Source organism: Mandrillus leucophaeus, unplaced genomic scaffold (genome assembly GCF_000951045.1).
Source record: "Mandrillus leucophaeus isolate KB7577 unplaced genomic scaffold, Mleu.le_1.0 Scaffold401, whole genome shotgun sequence".
NCBI classification, from domain to species: Eukaryota; Metazoa; Chordata; class Mammalia; order Primates; family Cercopithecidae; genus Mandrillus; species Mandrillus leucophaeus.
The window spans coordinates 555,773-574,614 of record NW_012104266.1 but is presented as its reverse complement, the minus strand read 5'-3'; the positions used below and the strand labels follow the sequence as shown (position 1 = coordinate 574,614).

The 18,842-nt window shown below is 51.4% G+C and overlaps 1 protein-coding gene and 1 long non-coding RNA gene across 7 annotated transcripts in view; one reads left to right on the top strand and one right to left on the bottom strand.

The window, feature by feature from the left end:
* Window positions 1–18,842, bottom strand: part of DLG3 (discs, large homolog 3 (Drosophila)) — a 57,041-nt gene extending 38,199 nt beyond the window's left edge. For 2 of the 6 annotated variants that reach the window (XM_011992026.1, XM_011992024.1), the window contains exons 1-9: window positions 18,155–18,842; window positions 14,773–14,823; window positions 14,253–14,377; window positions 13,877–14,046; window positions 13,431–13,567; window positions 12,953–13,097; window positions 11,709–11,868; window positions 9,926–10,082; window positions 9,403–9,505 (exon numbers count right to left, since the gene is read on the bottom strand). In XM_011992026.1, coding sequence (XP_011847416.1) covers window positions 9,403–9,505; window positions 9,926–10,082; window positions 11,709–11,868; window positions 12,953–13,097; window positions 13,431–13,567; window positions 13,877–14,046; window positions 14,253–14,377; window positions 14,773–14,823; window positions 18,155–18,511 — 1,405 coding nt within the window. In that variant the 5' untranslated portion in view covers window positions 18,512–18,842. Of the gene's footprint in view, window positions 1–8,452; window positions 8,619–9,402; window positions 9,506–9,925; window positions 10,083–10,963; window positions 11,414–11,708; window positions 11,869–12,952; window positions 13,098–13,430; window positions 13,568–13,876; window positions 14,047–14,252; window positions 14,378–14,772; window positions 14,824–15,100; window positions 15,155–18,154 lie in introns of those variants that run through there. The other 4 variants (XM_011992025.1, XM_011992027.1, XM_011992028.1 and 1 more) reach the window with 4 other exon arrangements.
* On the top strand, window positions 7,892–10,759 carry LOC105548147. Its single transcript, XR_001007345.1, has 2 exons — window positions 7,892–7,971; window positions 10,414–10,759. It is a non-coding gene; the product is annotated as an uncharacterized LOC105548147 (long non-coding RNA).

The window sequence follows — 18,842 nt, the reverse complement described above, 5'->3', positions numbered from 1 at the left end:
TTAAAAAAGGGGCTGAGTGCAGTGGCTCACCCTTGTAATCCCAGCACTTTGGGAGGCCAAGGTGGGTGGATCACTTGAGTCCAAGAGTTCAAGACCAGCCTGGGCAATACAACAAGACCCTATCCCTAATTTAAACAATAAAAAAGAGTCCAGGTACAAATAGGAACTTGTAAATTGAATTCACAACTCACTACCACTTATCTGACACAGAATTTGAGTTAGACATTAGTGATCATTTTGCACAGTCTCCTCATTTTATAGATTAAAAAATTGAGTCCCTAAGAGGAAGGTTGACTAGTCTAAGATCATTCAGCTACTTTAAGTCAGAACCCAAGGCCTTGGCTCCTCTGCCAAGATTTTATATATATATACATATATATATTATATGTTTCATACATATATACATTCTTACATAAAAGGAACAAAACCAATATATTTTACAAAAAACAATTACCCTATTGTGGAATATAAGACTAAAGCTTTAAACAAAGGAATAGTGTCAATATCAGAGTCAAGATTTCAACAAGCAACATATTAAACAAAAGAGAAATCCTAAAAAGCTACAATTAAGTAAGAAATAACTCATTCTCAGGCTTGGCACAGTGGCTCACGCCTGCAATCCCAGCACTTTGGGAGGCTGAGGCAGGTGGATCACCTGAGGTCAGGAGTTCGAGACCAGCCTTGCCAACATGATGAAACCTCATCTCTACTAGATATAAAAAATTTGCTGGGCGTGGTGGCGCATGCCTGTAATCCCAGCTACTTGGAAGGCTGAGGCAGGACAATCACTTGAACCCAGGAGGCAGAGGTTGCAGTGAGCTGAGATTGCGCCATTGCACTCCAGACTGGGCAACAAAAGTGAAACTCTGTCTCAAAAAAAAATTTAAAACAAAGAAATAACTAATTCTCATTACTGTTATTCTAATAATTCTACCCTATCAGGAAGAAGTGATGTTTTACGGACACCAAAGCTCCTAGGATTTTGCCTCAAACCATCTAACGAAGACAAGAAAGCACCTGACCAGCTAAATACAGAGTGCTTTACTAAATCTAGCACCATGTCCTTGGGTTACATGGAACAAAGAAAAGCCCAAAACAAACACACACATATGAAGTTCAGCTCCAGGGGGCAAAACTGAAAAGAAAACTTAATTTTTTTTCTCTTCTAAGTATATAGAACAGGGCTGGGCCTAAAAGGGTGTAGCTACTTTTTTAAAAAGCCAGGCAGTTCCTCAAAAATCTAAACACTAAGTTACCTATGACCTAGCAATTCTATTCCTAAGTACGTATCATCTAAGAGAACTGAAAACATGTTCACATAGCAGCAATATTCAAAATAGTCAAAAGGTGGAAACAACCCAAATGTCCATCAACTCAAGAATGGATAGACAAAATGTGGCATAACCATAGGATGAAATATTGTTCAACCATAAAAAGTAATCAAGTGGCCGGGTACGGTGGCTCGCACCTGTAATCCCAGCACTTTGGGAGGCTGGGAGGCCGAGGTGGGTGGATCACCTGAGGTCAGGAGTTTGAGACCAGCCAGGCTAACATGGTGAAATCCCATTGCTACCAAAAATACAAAAAATAGCTGGGCATGGTGGCGCACATCTGTAGTCCCAGCTACTCAGGAGGCTGAGGTAGGAGAATCTCTTGAACCTGGGAGGCGGAGGTTGCAGTGAGCTGAGATCACGCCACTGCACTCCAGCCTGGGTGACAGAGTAAGACTCTGTCTCAAAAAAAAAAGAAAAAGAAAAGAAAAAGAAAGAAAAAGGAATTAAGTACTAATACATGCTATAACACACATGAATCTTGAAAACATTATGCTAAGTGAAAAAAAGCCGAGCACAAAACACCACATATTGCATGACTTCATTTTTATGAACTGGCCAGAATAGGCAACTTTATGAAAACAGAAAGTAGATTGGTAGTTGCCTGCCTAGGGCTGGGGGGCGGGGATGGGGGGCAGGGGGCAGGGAATGAGGAGTGATTGCTAATGGGGTCAGGGCTTCTTTTTGGGGTGTATATGTTCTAAAATTGTGGTGACAGTTGCACAACTCTAAAAATTGTAAAAATTGTTGTACTCTTTAAATGAGTGCATTGTAGCATGTGAATTATATCTCAATCAGCAATTTTTTGTTAAAAAGGTAGGCCCCTGGCCGGGCATGGTGGCTCACGCCTATAATTCCAGCACTTTGGGAGGCCGAGGCAAGCGGATCACCTGAGGTCAGGAGTTCAAGACCAGTCTGGCCAACATGTTGAAACCTCGTCTCTACAAAATATAAAAATTAGCCGGGCATGACGGCGGGTGCCTGTAATCCCAGAGCTACTTGGGAGGATGAGGGAGGAGAATCCCTTGAACCTGGGAGGCGGAGGCTGCAGTGAGTCGAGATTGTGCCACTGGACTCCAGTCTGGGTGACAGAGCGAGAATCTGTCTCAAAAAAAAAAAAAAAAAAGTGGGCCCTATCATTTTTATCAGATCAGCATTCCTGAGCTAAAATTATCTATGCCCAAAGCCTTAAACCCCTCCAGCACACAAAGCAGTCAGAGTGAGAAGCTGTTATCTTCCTGGTTCTTTCTAGTTGCCTAATAACATAGCTGGCTTGCTCTGGTCTCAAGTCCATTTGGAAACAGAGAGAGAATCAAGAGAATCAAATTAGGGGACCAAGCAAAACAAAAGTGAACAGCAAACAATAAGCATATGAAAAATGCGCAACATTAGCCATGGGGGAAAATTCAAATCAAAACCACAATTAGATACCACTTCACACCTACCAGGATGGCTAGAATCAAAAAGACTGACAATAACAAGTGTTGGGGATGATGCGGAGAAATTGGAACCTTTACACACTACTGGTGGGAATGTAAAATGTTGCAGCCTAAATGTGGAAAGCAGCCTGGCCATTACACCAAAGGTCAGAGTTGTCATATGATCCAGCAGTTCCACTCACAGGTATATATACTCAAGAGAAATATAAACATGTCCATGCAAAAACTTGCACACAGATGTTCACAGAGCATTATTCATAACAGCAAAGAAGTGGAAACAACCCAAATGTCCATCAAACGACAAACAAAATGTGGTATATCCATATAATGACATATTATTCAGCTATAAAAAGGAATGAAGTATTGATACATGTACAACACAGATGAACCTTGACAATATTATGCTAAGTGAGAGAAGCCAGTCACATATTATATGAATCTAGTTATATGCAATGTCCAGATTGCAAATCCACAGAGACAAAAAGTATAATAGATTAGTGGTTGCTTAGACATGAGGGGGATGGGGAGATGAAGGGTGACAGCTAAAGTGTACAGGGGTGATTAAAATTCTAAAATCAATTGCGGTGATGGTTGCACAACTCTGTGAACATTCTGAAAACCACTGAAGCTCTTAAACGAGTGAATCGTAAGATCATAAAAAATGAATGACAAATACAACTCCATTTCACTTGAAGAATTAAAAAATACTTGCTTATTCCATTAATATCCTTAAGCCTGCACACATTTACTATTAAGTCAGGTAAACCAACTCCCATCTTTTGGCTCCTCCTGGGGTTCCCCCAACAGTATCATTCCCTGGTAGTCTTCCCGAATCCACTTTCCTTCTGCAGGAGAAGGGATCTCCCTCAGGCTTCCCAGCAGGCCATCTACCCTCAAGTTACTTCTTCCTTTGGGGCAGGAGTTTACGGTCATCAAAACTAAAAAGTTGAGATTTGGGACTTCTTTCCCCCCGAGATGGAGTCTTGGCTCTGTTACCAGGCTGGAGTGTAGTGGCACGATCTCAGCTCACTGCAACCTCCACCTCCCGAGTTCAAGCGATTCTCCTGCCTCAGCCTCCTGAGTAGCTGGTACTACAGGCACATACCACCACACCCAGCTAATTTTTGTATTTTTAGTAGAGATGGAGTTTCACCATGTTGGCCAGGATGGTTTCGATCTCTTGACCTCCTGATCCACCCGCCTTGGCCTCTCAAAGTGTTGGGATTACAGGCGTGACGGCCATCGCGCCCGGCCTGGGAGTTCATTTATACTCCATTTGTTGACAGCTTCTGGCACTTGAAGAGTCTCAGAGTGATATCTTCTGTTGTAGCCAGATGTATCTGGGTAGGGAGATAGTTGTGGCCTAGTGACAAAAGCCCTGGACTCAAAGAAGTTCTCCAGAAATCTGTACTCAAACTCTTATTCTGTCCCTTACAGACTGTGTGACCCTGAGCAAGTCACTCAACCACTCCGACCCTCACTTTCCTCATTTGTAAAATGGGGATAATACCACCTAATCCACAGGGATATTCTGAAGATTAGTGCTTATAAAAGTATCTGAAACAGAGATAATAATTCAACAAACTATTTGCCAGGCTCCATACTCGGGGCTGGGGACACAAAGATAAATGTAATACTAGCTGCCTTCAAATTGTTCACAGTGTACAAATGCTGATGATAGGAAATCATTTTCTTTCTTCCTTACCTTACCTTCTTTTAGGATGGCAATAGGAATTTCAGAACTTTGATTCTCTGCCTTGGTATACTCTCAACTTTGTGCTTTCAATGCTGATAGGATAGCAGTTACGTTTACATCCTTCATTCTCAAAAAGGGGGAGATGGAATGGTTACTTAAATGTTATGGGGAAAATATCCCTTTTATGCTTTCAAGTTATTATTACCACTGATTTCTAACTCTTCCAGGCCTTACCCAAAGGTGTTCCATGGTAAAAGTATGCTTATTCACACCTTAAAATAACTTACAGAAATACTCCCATTCTCTCTCACTCCTTGTACCCCCAAGCCTGCCTGGATTTACATTCCCGAAAAGACCGGTCACAAAGGATCATTTCTCAGTTAGGCTACCTTAATGACCAATTTCTAACTCACCTCCTGTTTTTGAGATCAGTTTCTACTCTAAAAACGAAAGAGCTTTCAAGAAAAATACTAGATCAGTTTATAAACAGAGGTTGACATAAAGTCACTACAGGGAAAATGTAGAGCTCAAAATGTTCTAACACATAACCCATCCTTCCTTTGGTAGGACAATTTCACAAGTCACAGAAAAATATTTTTCATTTTAGAATAGATTTTAAGAGAGCCTTTGCCAAGAACCAGTTCTTTAAATGTTCAATTGAATTTTAAGCAGTATTATACACGTCCAAGAACATCATGCTATTTTTAGCTAACAGGTAGGGCTGCTGTGTCTACAACCGTTTGGAGCAATCAGGAATGAAACCATTAAATAGCATCTCTCACTGTGGTATCTTATCATTTAGCATTTCTATTTCTATTTTAATATTTTCCAAAGCCTCATCATAAAAAACACCTGTAAAGCACCCATGCTAGGCACAATACAAAGTTCAAATAGAAAGAAACAGTTCCTATACTTCATTATGGGTTAAACCCACATTAAGCAAACCAGATATATGAAAGAATCTTGGCTGGGCATTATGGCTCATGCCTGTAATCCCAGTGCTTTGGGACGTCGAGGTGGGAGGATCACTTGGGCCAGGTGTTCGAGGCCAGCATGGGCAACATAGTAAGACCCTGTTTCTATAAATAAATTAATAAATTAAAAAAAAGAATTTCACAGAGCATTCTCAAGTTGCCACCAACCTCCTAAGTGTCCAGGGGAGGAACATTAGGAAGCAATTGTCCTAAACCCATCGTCTTTCTAATGCTTGCACACCTTTTATGTATTAAAAGAAGAGGGGCAAGGAAAATGTTCTAGGCCGGAAGCGGTGATCCCAGCACTTTGGGAGGCTGAGGTGGGTGGACTGCTTGAGCTCAGGAGTTCAAGACCAGCCTAGGCAACATGGCAAACCCCCATCTCTACTAAAAATACAAAAATTAGGCTGGGCATGGTGGCTCACACCTGTAATCCAAGCACTTTGGGAGGCCAAGGCAGGAAGAATGCTTGAGCCCAGGAGTTCAAGACCAGCCTGGGCAACATGGTGAAACCCCATCTTTACAAAAAATACAAAAATTAGCCAGGTGTAGTGGCGCACACCTATAGTCCCAGCTACTCAGGAGTCTGAGGTGGGAGGATGGCTTGAGCTTGAGAGGCGGAGGTTGCAGCGAGCCGAGATCGTGCTACTGCACTCCAGCCTGGGAGACAGAGCCTGACACTGTCTCACGCACACACAAAAAAAGTTCTAAAACTTACTGTGGTGATGGAGGCACAACCATACCTAAAAGCCACTGAAATATATACCTAAATGAGGGAACTGTATGGTAAATGACTTCTATCTCAACACCATTTTAAAAAGGAGACAAATTGTCTTACTCTGATTGTTCTAATTAGTCAAACCTATTTTTGAAGCTCTCATGCTAAAGGCTATCTAGGTAAAGGCTGCACTGGTTTGGCAAGGGCGCCTCAGAGGCCACCATGGAGATCACTCTAACCTTCCCCTCCATGTCCATCTTTCTTTCCCTTACACTCTTCCTAATCTCTCCTCTGTTATTTCCCCAGTCTCCTTGCTGCTCCTCCGCTTTTAACTAGGTGTTAGGTTCCTCAAGTGTTCACAAGCATGGTCTGTCCCAACTAGTAGACCTCAGGATTAAGCTGATTTGCTGACCCTCTGATGCTGACCTTCGGTAACTTTCCCTTCTTAGGCAAGTTATATCTTGGTTCTCTTGTCATTGTTTCAGTATGGGGAATTGGACCACTTGATCCTTTCCAGCTCTCACGTTCACATAAAGAAAAAAAATTCAAGTAATGAACACTTACTTGGCCAATCACATGCAAAGTCTCTTGCCAACCGACATACATGTATTTGGATTATTCATTTTGTAAATACACCGTGATGCAATCCTCTGAAGAACCACACTTATTTATAAATTGATCAACATGGAGTCCTTATTTTTAAAAACTAGCACTTTATCAAAGAAAATTTAGAGCCCAACACAGAATGCTTGACAGTCCCTCTGAACCAGTCTCCAGGGATCTGTTTTCAAAGGGGGGGAAAAAATAAAAGCTTTTGCATGTTGGGGACTTGTTGGATTTACCAAACCAAAGGAGGAAGTAAGATTGATTGGGGTGGCAGAGCCTTAACAACAGTGGTTCACCTAAATCCTAAAAGAACAAAGGCCTTATTTGGCAAGTGGTAGAAAGAACTAGCATAAAACAGCACCTCAACCTACATTATAAACTCTCAGAAATATGCTCAGAGAGCAATAAACACTGCAGGAATCTCCTTACCCTGGACAAGTTGCAGCTTTTATGCAAACCAGTTGCATTCCCCTAACAAGTCATAGAAATATGTAGTCACTAGTATCCAGCATACCCCCACCACACACATTCACAGTATTGTTTCCATGTGCCCAACATCAGAGAGCAAAACCGAAAGAAACATCAATTTCTCCTACAACATACACACACAAATATGCAAGAAAAACCATTTCCTTTGCAGAACCTGTGTTGTCTAAGTTGTGGGCATGAAATGCATAAATATTAGTTGCTAATAAAAATCAGACGGTTAGCTCTGTACTGGAAAGCGAACAGCACACACATAAATCATAAAAAAACAATAACCCTAAGGTGCGTTCCTCATCAGTAAGCTGAAAACCAAACAAGGAGAGAAATGACTCAAAGTGTCCATGTGAATCCCTCCTTCCCATTACCTCAGACCAACAAGCTCTCTCTCCTGCGAGTTACCTCCTTACACTTCTGTCCTCGATCAGAAGAGCCTCGTGGAAAAGGTCGCAGGCTCTCTCTTCTTTCCCTTCAGGCTCTTGAGGCACTGAAGGAGCATGGGGGGAGGGGAACGGAAAGGACAAAGGTAGGCGCTTTCCATCCCTCTCAGCTTGGCGACAGGGCTCCTGGCCTCTCCCCTTCTCATCGCGGAAATAGAGCACCTGCCAGGGAGAGGTCGGTCCCTTCCACCTTAGTAACCGGCCCACAGGGCCTAGGTGTCCCAGGAGCCCAGGCGCTGCAGCCCTAGGGGACAAATGGGAGGAGGCGAAAGAAGTCGGGAATGGTACGAATCCCTTGCAAACAAAAGGGAGGGGGCAGAATACCAATCCGTTCGCGGCTGTTCTCAGAGGTGGCCAGGTTGCGTGGAGAAATGGGTTTCGGGGGAGGGGAAGATTTAGAAAATTCCTCTGGGGCAAGGGATTAGGGAGCTGCTTGGGGGCGCAGCAGCCGGCAGGAAGGGGGCTGAGACAGGACAGAGGCCCTGGGGCAAGAAGGGGGCACAGCTCGCGGTGGGGGAGAGGTGACGGCCAAGAGGTGAAGGCCAGACTGGGCCCAGTGTGGGGTGAGCGGGAGCAGAGCCCCGCGCGGCGCTCCGAGGGGCCCTGAGCAGGGTCTCAGAAGGAGGCTGGGGGCACGCAACGAAGGCATTCGGGGGAGAGGGGCAGAGTTGGGGGACACAGTGTTGGAAAAGAGGCTGAGAACAGAGCCGTAGAGAGGTTAGGGGGGACTGCGAGGGGGCCTGACCCCCGTCCGCCCCACCTCACCTGGCGCCGGGTCGGAGTCCAGGTCTAGTGCTGAGAAAGCGCCAGCTCCAGCCAGTCCCTCCGTCCCGCGCGGGAGACCACGGACACAAAGCGGGGCGCGCGGGAGGAGGGGAGGAGAGAGGAGGGGGAAGGAGGGAGGAGGAGGAGGAGACGCCTGAGGCGCGCGAGTGGGGGAAGGAGGGGCACCCGCCGCCCTCCTCCTGGGTCAGGGGGCGGGGCATGCGGCTGGAGGCCGCGCTCAGCCGGCCAATGGCCACTCCACCTGCCCGCAGGCTAGGGCGCGCCTTCCCGCGGCTCACCTCGGCACCTGGGCCTCGGTTGGCCCTAGCCAATCAAACGCCTTTATTTGCAATGACCAGCCCCGCCCATTCGCCCCAGCCAAGGGCTGCTCACTGAGAATACAAAGAAGGCCCCCCGGAGGGGAGGGAGTAGACTCCAGCTCGCCTATCCCAAGGGCATGGTATCACCTTTTCAGCGCGTTTATGGGTCTTTCACGGTCATCTTGAGGAGAGGGGAGTGGGGGTCACAGAGGTTTGGCCCAAGATCACTGAAGAGGTCGGATCTCTTCTACCTGAGGTCCTTCTAACCAAGAGCCGCTCTTCCTCTTCCAGGGAACACAGTTCCCTGTCTTCTCCTGTGGGCCCTCCGCCCCCTCCCCTTTTTCCAATCGCCCTAATCTTTGGATGCTGCTTCCCTTAGGCTGCTGCCCACTACTGGCCTTCTCCTGCACTGCAGCCCACATCAGCAGGCTCTGAGCACAGCCTTAATTGATGCTTCCAAGCTGCCCAAACCAACCCCTATCCAGAAGGAAAAGGAGAGAGGAAGAGGTTACTGCCCTAGGGTAGAAGGGACCTGGTCAAGTGGCTTTGTTACCTAGGATGGCAAAAAGCCAGCACGTAATGTAAGTCTAACTCCCCCACATCATCTCTTCCCACCTTCCCTTCTCCTACCTTCAGGTCTGTACTGGGCCACAATGGTGACTGACTGGCCGGCCCGTTTCAGAGCAGCTGCAGCCTGCTCATGAGTTGCATTCCTCAGATTCACTCCATTCACCTGTCCAAAGAGAGAAGCTGTGAGCCACCCCAAAAGCAAGAAAGGGGGTCCTCTGCACTAGCAGTTAGGTGAGGGAAATGGGTACCCCACCCCTAAGCCTGTTTAGATGCCTTTCCCAATATTCCAACCTTGCCCCTAAAACAAGGCCTAAAGGATACGACATCTCTAGTGTAATAATTATCTTCATAAAGGTCGAATGCCAATCAGGGTTAAGATCCAAGAGGCATTCATTTCCTCCTCAAAGGTAAGTCTGATCCTGGTCCCTGTCACTAAGGATGTCTACAAAAACAAGATAAGTTTTCTCCAGTCCTTAGCCCTCCCCTCATCTCAAGAAGCATTCCTCGGAGGAAGTAAGGTCTCTCGCTCTCCAGTTTACACTGACACAGTTCCCATCCTCCCACCTCTCCTTTGTCTCCTCACCGATAAGATCCGGTCTCCCCTGCGCAGCTCCCCACTCAGGTCAGCTGGGCCTCCTGCCAGGATGAAGGAGACAAAAATGCCTTCTCCATCCTCTCCTCCTACGATGTTGAAGCCCAGGCCTGTGGAACCTTTGTGCAGGATGATCTTGCGGGGCTCTCTGGTGGGAAAGGAGTGGAGGAGTAAGGACTAGGTAGATACGGACTGTTGTCCTTTGAGGGCCAGCCTGGAACAAGGTCCATACTTGCTGCAGGGAGTAAGGATGTGGTTCCCTGTGTATGATACCCAGAGCCTCCCTTTGTCTCCTGAAACCTGCTTGGCTGCTGTTCTGTCAGGTGCCAAGTTTCAGTTCCTCTTCCCTCCCTTCTTTCCAAGGGCTTGCAGTCAACTTCCCAGTGGACAGTCCCCTACTCTCTCGGGTCAACAAATTCCTACCCTGAACTTCAGAGACCAAATCTCAGAGCCCACTCACTGGTCCTCTTCCTTCCCAGATACTCCTATCCTACCAATCCGTGTGATGGACCCTGGACCACAAGAAGAGGAAGCAGTTGGGGCAGTGAAGTCACCCTGGGGTTGACTGCACTCATCATCCACAGGAAGTGCACACTTACTTCACAGATACTCTTCTGCAGTCTCAAAATTTCACCCATCAACTATGACCCCTCCTACCTTCTGCCCCAACAACATATTTAATCAGCAGCTAACACTATGTAGTCCCAGGGGGTTGCAGCGCCTGGGTTCTTAGGGGGACCCCAGGTTCCCAAAAGGAGTTTAGAAGCCAAACTGAAGAGAGCAAACAAGCACATGAAAAATGCGAGTAAAACTAACCACATCTAACGAAGCCCTCTGTAAAAGGTCACAGTGCCATCAGCCCAACTCCCAGGGCACGTTCCCGGCCCACCGCCTTCACTTGTTACAAGCATCTTTCCTCGGAGGAGCCCAAAGCCCCAAGCAAGACTCTTCCTTTCTTGCTCCCAGTCTCAGGGGCGAGGCTCCCTCCCTGAGTTCCAGATGCTCTTGCTCCTAGCCCTCCACTCCTACCTGGCATCCCCTCCGGGCCGCAGGGAGCGGAGCGGCCAGGCCCACCTCTGCGAAGCCCTCCTCCAGGCCGAAGCGGAGGCGGAGCCCAAGCCCGTGGCCAAGCCGGGGCCCTTGGAGAACTTGCGGGCCCTCTCCATAGCTCCTCTGTCTCTCCCCCGGCCGCCTACCCTTCCGGCTCCACTGCTGCCTGCCCGCCAGCCTCCCGGGCCCCACCCTGCAAACCTGTCCCCCGGAACCCCGGCCGGCCCGACCAGTTCCAGGCCCCGCGCAGCCGCCGCCGCCGCCAGCGGGGCGGGGCGGGGCCGTTGCCGGCGAGGCCACCGGGCCGGTCAGAGTCCCGCCAGCCTCACCGGCTGAACTACTTTCTTCCCTAATTTGAAATGGTTGCAGCAGAGCGAGCTGCAACTATCTCAGGGAAGGAAACTCCGCTGCCTTCACCTCCTCAGCCCCCTAAACACTCCACCCCATCGTTTCTTTATCTGCACTTTTGGACCGGGGCCACTCACTCGGCACTCCCCCTGATGGTAGAACTTGTCCCTGCAGCCACTTCTGTCCCTCTCTAGGTCCCCAAGGCCTGAGAGAGGGCCTCGGACCCCAAAGCCGGGAGTGATGAGGGTCTTACCCTCTTCTTTTCCATACTACAAGGAGCCTGTGGCCGGCCAGAAACGGAGAAACGGATTCCTCCCCTCCCCAATTTCTGGGTAGATTGAATGGGATGTTGAGTGGGGGGGGGGGTTGGTCTTACCTGGTGAAGTCCTCCTCAGCCAGCATGTGCCTGGGAATAGGAGAGTAGCGGGTGGGGGGAACCTGAGGAGGAGCAGGGTAGCTGACCTTGCTCTCCACAGCCCCGAGATAACCCAGGCTGGAATTATGGCTTATGTGGTTGTCAGCCAAGGCAGTAAAAGCTGGAATCAAGAAAGGGAGACAAAAGTTCAGAGACTGGTCGAGGCAGGTACCCCAAACTCCTCCAAGGACTTTCCCCCACACCCCACTTCAGGTGCAAAAGAGACCCAGGGATGCTGATTCCTCAGGCCGCACCTCCCCACTCCATCCACCCGCCACCCAGGGTTCCTCCTCCGCAGTCCCTTTCTAAATCCTTGGCTCACTCCTGTGAGTCTTAGAAAGAGCTGAAGTCAAGGCAGTCTACAAAGAAAGGCATGACTAGAGGTGTGACTAATAATAATCCCTCACATCTCTATAGCCTAATACAGTTTTCCAAGGGCTTTCTCATCCATGATCTCATTTGATCCTTGCAGCAGTCCTATGAGGAAGGCAGCACATACATCATTAGCTCCTTTTTGCCAAAGAGGAAACAAAAAACAGGTGAAAGGGACTTGTCTAAGGGCACCCAGCTCTAAGGGACAGAGCTGGGGGCCGGGCACGGTGGTTCACGCCTGTAATCCCAGCACTTTGGGAGTCCGAGGCGGGCGGATCACGAGGTCAGGAGTTTGAGACCATTCTGGCCAACATGGAGAAACCCCATCTCTACTAAAAATACAAAAAATTAGCCAGGCGTGGTGGCAGGCGCCTGTAGTCCCAGCTACTCGGGAGGCTGAGGCAGGAGAATTGCTTGAACCTGGGAGGCGGAGGTTGCAGTGAGCCAAGAGCGTGCCACTACACTCCACCCTGGCAACAGAGCGAGACTCTGTCTCAAATAAACAAACAAAAAAATAAAGACAGACCTGGGATCCGGACTCACTTCTGTGCACTATCCTCTGCAGCTTCTCTTTTTCCTCTTTTTAAAATTCACTGTCCATAGAAGTTGTCAAAAATTGCCAATGCTGACTCTATGGCAAGTCTTCACGGTGGGGCACTGAGTAAAGTTTTCAATTAATAATAATGGCACCTCAGATAAACCTTCTTGGCTGCTACAGTGCCACCACTGAGCAAAGCTGCTTGGCCTGTCTTAACAAGGGGTATGAACTTCTTCCCCTCCAGAAACCAGGGGACAGAGCTTTAGGCCAGGGACAGGGGCTGATGAGTACGTACTGCTGGCGTAGTCAGGGGGAGCGTACATGTCGTTGAGGTGGAGGCTGCCTGGCTTGGCCACCTTCAAATACACCATATCAGATGTGTTCTTCAGTGAGGCCACAGCTTCCTCGTGCCTCACATCCTGCAGATTGGTGTTGTTCACCTAGAAGACGAGAGGCCTCAGGCTGGGACTTGGGAGAAGGAGAGGCTTCTCCAGGGAACCCGAGGGATGCCTTTTCAGTGAAATTCAACAGCATGCTAACAGAGGCCCAAGTATAGCGCTGTGAGGAGCAGAGGCAGGAAGTAGGGGATAGGGCAAGACCCTGGCCACAGAAAGAAGTAGGGCCTTTGTATCTGGGCAAACACAACACAGATGATAACTCTTGAAATTCCCCCATGATGCCTCATCCCTGAGTGAGGTTTAGGCAGAGTGAGGGGTACTGGAGCTCCTCCTCCCTACCCTACCATTTGGGCATCCCCATAAAGTCTGTCTCACCGCCAGCAGCCGGTCCCCGATCTGTAGGCGTCCATCCTTCTGAGCAGCACCCCCCTCAATGATCTTGGTGATGTAGATGCTGTTGTCTCCTGGGATGTGCTGGTTGCCAATACCCCCAGCAATGCTGAAACCCAGGCCTGAGTGGAAGCCAGCAGGGGGTAGGAGAGGCCCACAAGGAGAGGTTAAAGTGTTGTCGATCCCAAATCCAAGCCCCCTCCCCCAGCCAACCCACTGGCCCCACAGGAGCTCCCTCTGGGGGATCCAAACACTAAGCTGCCATCCCCAGATGAGTAAGGGTGAGGCCTGAGGTCAAAAAAGTAGGCTGTGAGTTGGAACAGGGGGAGTCAGGCAAGGAGTAAGGCCATTCCCTTCCAATTCCCTATGGGGCCAGATGGGATCTGGGGCCTAGGGCTCTGGCTGGAGCACAGGAACCTGGAGGGCCGCACCTTTGGGCCCTTTGAGCAGGTTGACCTCCATGATGGTCTCAGGTGGAGGCTGTCGTCTCCGCACCACCAATCGCACCACAGGGCCTGCCTCCTTCAGCGCCTCCACCGCCCGGCTGTGTACCACCTCCGACACGTCCACCTCATTCACCCGAAGCACACAGTCATTCACCCTGTGGGGGAAGCCCGAGACGCATGACACTGTGCCCCCACCCCTCCACTCCCTCTCCTGCTTCCTCCCACTTCTCTGTCCTCCCCTCCTCTGCCCTCCCACCCTGCCCTCAGATCTAATGGAAGGGTCATCCTGCCAGGCAGGCTTTCCTCCCCTCATCTCTATCCTGTCCTTGCCACCCACAACCCTGCTTCCAGGCCATCTCACCCCAGCCTCCCATCCATGGCAGCTGCTCCACCAGGGATAATCTTGGTAATAAAGATGCCAGGGTCATCAGGGACATGGGGATTGTCGATGCCACCTGCAATACTGAAGCCCAGGCCAGAGTTGCCCTGCAGAAGTGGGAAGAAAGGCACAGTCTGTTCTCTCTGAGGGCAAAAAAGAGAGTTCTGGGTACCCCATCTCCCCTTATGTCCCAGAGCTAGTTCTCCAGGTCTCAGAAGGGGCCATGGCAGGCTGGGCACATTTGTCAGAAACCCAGCCTCTGCTGACCATTCTGGGAAACCCATCCCCTCCCCAATACCCCAGGCCTCAGTGAACAAGGTCAATTAATATTTGCTAGTGAGTTGATTGATTGATGCAGTGAAGCGGCCTCTGAGGGCCGCTGTTTCTCCATCCTCTTAATGCAGGTCCCCCCATGGGTCTTGAAACCATGATTCGGGGGTCTCCCCTCTCCTGGCTCCAACCCTCTCCTTCCCTTTCCGCTTTTCCCCACTGGCAGACTCACCCGCTCAAGTACAATTTCCTCATATTTGAACATGCCATCGCTGCCATTCACCTAGGGGGAGACACAGGCAATTCCCTCAGTGCCCCCTGCCCTTCCAGTCATCTGCCCCTTGGTCAATCTGCCTCCTCCCCTACTCCCACAATGTAGAAGAGCCCAAGTGCACCCCAGGTCACCTCTTGGCCACAGATGAGGACAGGCTAACCCGGAAGAGGCCACTCCCCACTCACCCCCCACCCCTGCTTTGCTTCCAACCATATCAGGCCAAACCCAGCCGCTCATTTAGCCCAGATCAATTGTCTGAGACTGAGCCAGCCAGTGATGCACTCACCGAGAGGCTGGGCTTCAGTGCCTCGGGGTTCACTAGGAGGAGTGCAGGGCTGGCCTAAGGGGGATGGCAGAGATGGAGCATGACGGGCAAACCATGCCACACCCAGTGTCCATAGGGGATACCCAGTGGCCTAGACAGATAACCCTTCCCCTTCTGAACCACAGTTCTCCCTGACTGGGGGATCATAGACTCCCACTGTGCCCGAACTGGAAGGACAGCAGACATCATCTTGTCCTATCCCCTTCATGTGACAGTAGGTGACACGGAGGCCCAGAGAGGACATGGGATGTGCCTAAGGGCACACTGGGAGTTAGCGGCAGAGCAATGGGATCTCTAGGTGTTCTTTTGATTACAGTAAGCTCTTAAGGCCCTTGATGTTTTGGTCACTCATCCCCATACCCCAGCAGAGCTCATGGGAGAAAGGACAGTTGCCCCACTTTGGAGCACCTCGTGAATCTTCACTCTATACCTCCTTCTTGGACTCCAGGAACCCAATTCCTCAAATGGGCAGAAGGAGTCAAAGTCCTAATCCATTTTCTACCAGAGGATTTTTGGCCCTGAGCCCTTCGTATTTCTCAGCAGAAAGGGTGAGGGTGGGAGCTGGTCAGGAGTCAGAGACAAAGCCAAGGGTGGGACTGGAGCAAGGTAAACAAGATTCCCCATGAGGGAGAAGTTGGTGACCCACAGACTGACTGGCAGCAGAGTCCGTGGTCTTCAATATGCAGTAGCCATGCAAGAAGAGGCAAGGGAAGGGGTCAGAAACACAGGGGTGATTTGACCAACCCACAGAGATGGCCTCCCAGACAGGACATGTGTGTATCCATTTGTCAAGTGAAAATGTGATTCTGGACATACAAGCAGCACCTGCCTGCTAGCTCTCACTCTTACCTCCAAGAATGGAAAAGCCCTCTTGCCTGTCTCCCCAGGTATCCTGGCACCCCTCCCCCACCTTTCTCTGGCTATGTTGTCCCTTCCCTGACCTCTGGCCTCCTCCTCAGAAGCGGGGAGCTGGAAACCAGGGTGGGGGCTCCTCCACATGTCCTGCTCTGCTTCCCCCATCCCACCTCCACCCCACACAGCTTTGGCTTCAAGAAGCAGAGAGGAGGAGAGGGAGAGAGGACTAGCTTGTCATGCCTCCACCATTTCTGGGCTGGCCCTACAGCTGTGGGAGTTGGTGGGAGGACTCCAGCTGCAGCCTTACCCTGGTCTGTGACCCCAGGAAGAAGAACTGAAGGCTCTTTAGAGACCCGAAACCAATACAGCTGCCTTAAGTACCATGCAACAGACACAAGCAAAAGGACACCCATGTGGCTCTTGTGTGCATTTGGTGTACCATGTGTGCCCACATGTGACAAGCCAGGCCTCAAGCCCAGCCCAAGTGGTACCCAGAGGCTTCCCGTTCCCAGTGGTACACCCTCTAGCTCCCACCCCTACTCAGGGACCTTGTTCTCAGGGCCAAGAGCCATCCAGGGATCAGCCCTGGCAAAGAAACCTTGGCCAATTGGCCCAGCCTGGGATTGCCACCTGTCTCCCAGCCAGGCAGGACAAGCATAAGAGGGTGTTTGCAAGGGAAAGGCCTCCAGGACAGAGGGGGCAAAGGAGAGAGAGGGACTCGCTGGAAAGGGCAAGAGGCCAAGGCAAGGGATGTGGGGAAGCAGTAAGTGTGGACAGACAGAAGGCGAGAACCCCAGGAAGTCCCCACCTTTGCCTCTGAGTGAGAGCACATCCTATCCCCAGAGGGCAGAGGCAGCCAGAACGGTCACCAGCTTGGGGAAGTCATCACCTGCCCTCAACAGCAAAGCCTCCTCTTCCTCTCTCCCCATCCTAGGAGCTGCAGAGCCAGATAACCAGACAGGCCCTCCGCCTTGCGTGCCAGGGACCTGGCTCTGCCAGCCCAGCCTCCATTTTGCTGCTTCTCCCACAGATGCTCCTTCCATTTTCTAAGCTGGCAGTTTAGGCTGGGAGTGGAAGCCGGAGTTGTGCCCAGCACCCAGGGGCTCCCAAGCTGTGCCAAGTCAAGGCTGGGGGGGCTAAGCCCTCTCACATCTGGAGGTACCCAAGGGGGACATGCCCCACTGGGGCCAGTCCCTGCACCAGGGCAGCTGCCCCTTGCCGGCTCCAGGCACCATGCCTGCTCTAGAGCAAGGAAGCTTGCTTCAGTTCCTTCAGATCTCCCCCCGCCCGCCACCCCACCCCGGCACACACACTTCAGAGCTGCTTGGACAAAAGAGTCTGTCCTTCTCAGCAGCCTCTCAGCCTTGCTTGGGACGTGTCTCTCGCCTCCTTCCTCTCCCCTCCCTTGCCTGTCAATCGCCTCTCACCAGAGACAACACACACACACACACACACACACACACACCAGGCACACGCGTGCACACTCTTGCAGCCACATGCTCACACACATATACATGTAGCCACACACACAAACACAGCCATCCCTGCAGCCTCCTCTACAGAGACCTCTCCACATTCAGAGTGACATCTCCACACATCCATGTGCACATCCACACACAAAGGGACTGGGACGGAGAGGGACTCATGGCATCGAGGGATGAAGCTCAGTGAGCCAGGCACATGGGCTCCTCCACACGGATTCCCGGCAGCTCCACTGTCTTCCTCCACACACCCCAACATACATACACACACATATGTCCCCCCTACGCAGAGCACCATGCCCCCTCCTCCCCTCCTGTGGAGACACACACCACACACAGCCCCCGCAGAACCTCCCGCCCCCTGCCAGACACAGAGACACTGCCAAACCCCCACAGAGACAAACCCAATTCCCCCACACAGGAAAATGTGCCCCTCCGCCATGCCCTTACCCCCTGACACACACGGCTCCTCCCAATCTCCTTCTAATGGAGACCCCCAAACAGACACACACAGGGAACCACACATTTCCCACCACCTCTCTTTGCCCAGCTGCAATGCTAGGGCTCGGGGTCCACAGGCTTGGAGCCCCAGCGACCCCTACTGCATCCCAGGCCTCTAGGCCCCCACTCTCCAGCCCTCCTGGGTTGCCCCACCGCTCCCCCCGCCGCTGGTCCATACCTGCTCATACCAGTCCCGGTTGGTACAGGTGCACTCTGGCCACCAGCTGGGGCCGCTGCCGTTGAGTTTGGGGGTGCTCTTGCCCGGGACTGGCTTAGGAGGCACCGGCCCCACATCCCGGCCGGTGGGGATGAGCTTGGCCTTGGTGCGAGGGGTGGGGGTGGCCCCCGCCTGCGAGGGCAAGGTCTGCGAGCTATAGCCCCCATAACCCGCGCTGGCGCCGTTGCCCCCACCTGGCCCGTAGGGGTCGGGGACCTGCCAGTCCCCGTAGCCCGGAGGCTCGAGGCGCCGCAGGGCGGCCAGGCGGGTCACCTCATAGCACTCAGGGCACTTACAGCAGTGCTGGTGCTTGTGCATGGCACTGCCCCCCGCGGCTCGGACCCCCCAGCCGACGCCGGTTTCCACGCCGCCGCCACCGCCGCCGCCGCCGGGCTCCCGGGCACACTCACACTGCTCGGACCAAGAAGGGGGGGGCACCCGTGGGGGCGCCCGGGCTGAGCGGGGCCTGGGGCCGGGCGGGCGTCCCGGGGCCTCAGCCCCCACGCTGCCCCGCACCCACGGCTCCCCCTCCAGCACTGGCGGCTCCGTGTCGCCGGTAGTGGCTCCTGGGCCGAGGCCCAGCGGCAAAGAAGAAGCGGGAGCTCAAGCAGAGACTGGGTGCTGTGAGGACCGCTTCTGCTCTGGTCCC